General features: G+C 44.2%; 1 protein-coding gene across 1 annotated transcript in view; it reads left to right on the plus strand.

The window, feature by feature from the left end:
- The window catches only part of LOC110501609 (transmembrane protein FAM155A-like), a 159,880-nt gene extending 155,646 nt beyond the window's left edge, over nucleotides 1-4,234 (plus strand). Inside the window, exon 3 of the mRNA XM_021579293.2 lies at nucleotides 1,090-4,234. Coding sequence (XP_021434968.1) covers nucleotides 1,090-1,406 — 317 coding nt within the window. The 3' untranslated portion in view covers nucleotides 1,407-4,234. The remainder of the gene's footprint in view (nucleotides 1-1,089) is intronic.
- The last annotated feature ends 1,766 nt before the right edge of the window (nucleotides 4,235-6,000 follow it).

The following is a 6,000-nucleotide window of genomic DNA, read 5'->3' on the forward strand; positions in this document are numbered from 1 at the left end:
GCGTTTCCTGTGGTGTGAGATATGCCGTATAGCACAAATGATTGTGTCTAGAGGCTACTTCCCCTTTAAGGTCTGCATTAGAATGATGGCTTCCACCTCAAAGCTATTGAATGCATCCCCAGCTGTCCATGAGAAGAGTGACAATGGTGTGAGTTTACTGTATGTCACCACCTGGCGGTCAGCAGCCAGCCAATGTCAACAACACCACCAGACAGGAGTTTACGCATGGCATAGACCACATGGAGAATTTTTTTTTTCTTCCCCTTTTGGGCCAGTTAGAGGTCAGCTCTAGTAATCCATGTTGATTTATGTGTCAAAAAGAGAATAATGTCATGCCCTTTTCCTGCCTTCTGAAGTGTATGCATTTTGTTTTGTGCTGAGTTGGTGCAGTCCTTGATGCTGAATATATCCAATTTGTTTGCGTGTGTGTATGTGTGTGTGTGTGTGTGTTTGTGCGTGCCTGTGTGTGCCCCATGTGTGTGCACCCATGAAAGTGTGGCCTGTCAGATCAGAGCTGCAACCGTTATTAAGTCTTTAATTATGTGGAGCCTCTCATCAGGCTTAAGCTCTTCGATGTCAAACAGTCCAGAGTGGGAGACGACTTAGCCCTCCTCACAAGTTCACCCACTCACATTAGTATGCAGACCGCTCACTGACACACAGAGACACTCACAGCCGGCATGGAGGGAGCAACAGTTGTTGTTGTACAGAAGACAATCCGTTGCTCAATCCAAAAGGAACCTATAGCCTATACCACTAGACCCTTCTTGATTTGAGGTGATCGGATGCTTGTAAGTAATGGTGGAAACAAGATGTTGGAGTGATTAGGATATTTTTTACATCCATGTTATATTTTATATTGAGAAGGAGTGTCAAAATAACAACAACAAAAATATATATTTTTACTGCTTGAATTATGTTGTTAACCAGTTTAAAATAGCAATGGCCAATTTACCACTGCTAAAGGCTATGTCTAGGCACTCCGTGATACGATATGCATAGAAACAGCCCTTAGCCTTGGTATATTGGCCATATACCACACCACCTCGGGCTTTATTGTTCATGTGAATATGTGTCCCTCCTCTGCAGGGCTGTTGGAGGAGTACCATGGGGGCGTGGATGCAGACACGGAGTGCTGTGATGTTCGGTGGGACTTCCAGACAGAAGATGACAACAACCATTCCCGGGGGACCCTCAAAAGAACTCACCCATCCTGTCACCACCGTACCTCTCTCAGTTCCTCGGCCGTGTGCAGAGTGTGCAACAGCCGGCTCAAACTCTGCCTGCTAGTCCTTGTCCTCCTGCACACTGTCGCCTCCTTAACCGCATCCCACAATGCAACAGGGCTGGGCCTCCCTGCCTCACTCGCCCCTCTGGAGGAGAGCTCCCCCGCCAACGAGGAGTGATGGGATGGCCGATGATATAGGTTATCACGACAATATGAAACATCTCCGCCTCGGTCGAGAATGCTATGTGCTGTTGGCTAGACGTCTGCAGCCGCTGTGCTTTCTGGGTAATTGAGTCTTTGCAGAGGTGTTGGACTACTTATAAATGGAAGACATGCAAATCAATCAAAGCAAACAGACTTACAAACAAAGAGACGAAAACATGACAGTGTCGGGAACATGGAACAATGCAGCAGCCTTTGTTGAGTAGGAAGGCCTCCTCACTGCTGAGTTTCTCTCGCTGCGCTTTTTTACACTGTTTCCCTGTTCTGGCTTTCTGTTGCACTGGCTGACTACCGGATAACACTCACTGTCCACTTAGAATGTCTATCCTTTATGTTGTTCCTTTATGGGTCTCTAGTGCAGGAAGGAAATGTCTCATTGATATAGGATAGATAACATCAAAAAGCAAAGTTGTGAGTGTCTGCGTATTTGTGTGTGTGTGATTGTGTGTGGATGTCTACTCTGAAGTCTTCACTCATTTGGGTTCCCATTCCTAAAGCGGCTTTAGATGTAGGAAAGGACACTAAAATGTTAGAGTAGTAGTTTGCTCTCATGGTTCTGTGTGGCTAAATTGGTAGAGAATGGTGTTTACACCGCCATGATTGTGGGTTTGACTCCCACGGGGGACCAGTATGAAAATGTATGCACTTACTACTGTAAATTGCTTTGGATAAGAGCATCTGCTACAATGTAAACAAATTATCCTTGGTAAAAATGAACGTACACCCAGACTACACTACTGGCCAGTGATACAATTGTAATGCTTCTCAATATAGAAGACAACCCCTTGATATAGAAGTATCCTACTAGCCTTTCTCTGTCCCTACCACACACTCTGTCCATGCTCTGTGTCTTCTCAGCCCAGCACTCCACACATAGAAGGTCTATTGTTTGTCTAATCAAAATGTCTTACCTCTATTCTGTACTTGCATGTGGAGGCTCTCTTAATGATGTGAAATTCACAGCCTTGTTGGTTTGCTTTACATAGCCTTAGCCCCCCTCTGTGGTAGAGAACACTACTGCACCCCCAAAACACCACCAGTAAGGTAGCATGTCCTCTGCTTTCTTCAACTAATGTTACTTATCTCACATTGTGTAAAGGGCTTATTTCTATATACAAACACAGACAAAAATGTGCTTGAGGTATGGCTTCAGGTATCTCAGTTCACACTGCATGCTTAGGGGTATACCTTCAAAGGTATGCATTTGCTTAAAAGGTGTTTAATGTGTTGCTATAGAGAGCGGGCAGGTGTAGGACCCAGTATGTAGTATGTTTGAGGAGAAACGTTGGGCGGCACAGTAAGGCTGAGAAGCTCAATGGCATTATGTTAACATTACTGTTAGCATTATGGTTAGTGTGAGCTGGAAGAAAAGGCAATATTTAAGGGCTGTTTTAATCATTTCTTGTCCCTTTGTTTTCTAGCTGATTAACTGAACTGATAGATAGTGGTGCCAGGTATTTTAGGCCTAACAAATGTATGCTGAATGCAGAATTCTCCACTTTCATGTCTGTTGAATATATATGTTAGCCTCCTATTGCTAGGTCCGGCTTGTCAGATTCTACTAGTCAACTACAGGTCCCACAAATTGAGAAACAAATAGAAAACTGGTTCTCTTCTCATTCATTGTTGCATTCTCCATTGTGAGATCTGTCTGTTTACTTGTTGTCTCACTCATAGTCATGCTGCATTCACGACCCTCGGAGTGTTGGGAAATGCAACCTGTAGAGCAATGGAGTTGTGTGCATTCACATGCTTTGAACTCGTTGAGAACACCAACAGGCTAACGTCAAACTAACAATTTCAACCGTAAACATACTTTCATGCTCAAAAACAAATTATAATGTTCAAAAACCATCATATTGATTGTTTTTGATAAATAATGTTTTGTTGTTGCATTTAACTGCCGAAAATGCTGTCATCAAAGTATTTTCCTTAGGTGATGTCAGTTCAGCATGTCAGAGCATTTGGGGTCCAGAGATGATACCTGAGTTGCAAGGTTGTAATTAGGATTTGGAAGTTTAGATTACTCCGATAGGTTGTGAATGCAGGATCTGTTCATTTGAACCCATCATCCCATCATTCCTGTCTCCTCTCTGGTTCCATCATCCCATCATTCCTGTCTCCTCTCTGGTTCCTTCATCCCATCGTTCCTGTCTCCTCTCTGGTTCCTTCATCCCACCATTCCTGTCTCCTCTCTGGTTCCATCATCCCATCATTCCTGTCTCCTCTCTGGTTCCATCATCCCATCATTCCTGTTTCTTCTCTGGTTCCATCATTCCTGTTTCTTCTCTGGTTCCATCATCCCATCATTCCTGTTTCTTCTCTGGTTCCATCATCCCATCATTCTTATTTCCTCTCTGGTTCCATCATCCCATCATTCTTATTTCCTCTCTGGTTCCTTCATCCCATCATTCCTGTTTCTTCTCTGGTTCCATCATCCCATCATTCCTGTCTCCTCTCTGGTTCCTTCATCCCATTACTCTTATTTCCTCTCTGGTTCCATCATCCCATCATTCTTATTTCCTCTCTGGTTCCATCATCCCATCATTCTTATTTCCTCTCTGGTTCCATCATCCTATCATTCTTATTTCCTCTCTGGTTCCATCATCCCATCATTCCTGTTTCTTCTCTGGTTCCATCATCCCATCATTCCTGTATCCTCTCTGGTTCCATCATCCCATCATTCTTATTTCCTCTCTGGTTCCATCATCCCATCATTCTTATTTCCTCTCTGGTTCCATCATCCCATCATTCCTGTCTCCTCTCTGGTTCCATCATCCCATAATTCCTGTCTCCTCTCTGGTTCCATCATCCCATCATTCCTGTCTTCTCTCTGGTTCCATCATCCCATCATTCTTATTTCCTCTCTGGTTCCATCATCCCATCATTCCTGTCTCCTCTCTGGTTACATCATCCCATAATTCCTGTCTCCTCTCTGGTTCCATCATCCCATCATTCCTGTCTCCTCTCTGGTTCCATCATCCCATCATTCTTATTTCCTCTCTGGTTCCATCATCCCATCATTCCTGTTTCCTCTCTGGTTCCATCATCCCATAATTCATGTCTCCTCTCTGGTTCCATCATCCCATCATTCCTGTCTCCTCTCTGGTTCCATCATCCCATCATTCTTATTTCCTCTCTGGTTCCATCATCCCATCATTCCTGTTTCCTCTCTGGTTCCATCATCCCATCATTCTTATTTCCTCTCTGGTTCCATCATCCCATCATTCTTATTTCCTCTCTGGTTCCATCATCCCACCATTCTTATTTCCTCTCTGGTTCCTTTATCCCATCATTCTTATTTCCTTTCTGGTTCCATCATCCCATCATTCTTATTTCCTTTCTGGTTCCATCATCCCATCATTCTTATTTCCTCTCTGGTTCCATCATCCCATCATTCTTATTTCCTCTCTGTTTCCATCATCCCATCATTCTTATTTCCTCTCTGGTTCCACCACCCCATCATTGCCGTTTCCTCTCTGGTTCCACCACCCCGTCATTCTTATTTCCTCTCTGGTTCCATCATCCCATCATTCCTGTCTCCTCTCTGGTTCCATCAACCCATAATTCCTGTCTCCTCTCTGGTTCCATCATCCCATCATTCCTGTCTTCTCTCTGGTTTCATCATCCCATCATTCTTATTTCCTCTCTGGTTCCATCATCCCATCATTCCTGTCTCCTCTCTGGTTACATCATCCCATAATTCTTGTCTCCTCTCTGGTTCCATCATCCCATCATTCCTGTCTCCTCTCTGGTTCCATCATCCCATCATTCTTATTTCCTCTCTGGTTCCATCGTCCCATCATTCCTGTTTCCTCTCTGGTTCCATCATCCCATAATTCCTGTCTCCTCTCTGGTTCCATCAGCCCATCATTCCTGTCTCCTCTCTGGTTCCATCATCCCATCATTCTTATTTCCTCTCTGGTTCCATCATCCCATCATTCCTGTTTCCTCTCTGGTTCCATCATCCCATCATTCTTATTTCCTCTCTGGTTCCATCATCCCATCATTCTTATTTCCTCTCTGGTTCCATCATCCCACCATTCTTATTTCCTCTCTGGTTCCTTTATCCCATCATTCTTATTTCCTTTCTGGTTCCATCATCCCATCATTCTTATTTCCTTCCTGGTTCCATCATCCCATCATTCTTATTTCCTCTCTGGTTCCACCACCCCATCATTGCCGTTTCCTCTCTGGTTCCACCACCCCATCATTGCCGTTTCCTCTCTGGTTCCACCACCCCGTCATTGCCGTTTCCTCTCTGGTTCCATAGCCTGTAATTCCATAGGCCAACAGTAGATTGGGCTCTTGAATAGGTTTATTTCAAGAATGTTTTATAAATTATGAATTAGAGGTAGAATGTCAAATGAAATCCTAGCAAGATTGGACCACTGGAAGATGGGGTCAAAGATAGTCAAAGCAGATGCATTAGGATACAGGAGGCTGAGGTCTTCGGAACCTAGTGATAATGGAGGTGTGTGTGTGTATGTTCGAGGGGCTTCTGGTGGCTCACTAATTAGTCAGGTTCAGCACAGAGCCAGTCTTCTCTG

The sequence above is a fragment of the Oncorhynchus mykiss genome, chromosome 22 (genome assembly GCF_013265735.2).
Source record: "Oncorhynchus mykiss isolate Arlee chromosome 22, USDA_OmykA_1.1, whole genome shotgun sequence".
In the NCBI taxonomy this organism is placed as follows: domain Eukaryota; kingdom Metazoa; phylum Chordata; class Actinopteri; order Salmoniformes; family Salmonidae; genus Oncorhynchus; species Oncorhynchus mykiss.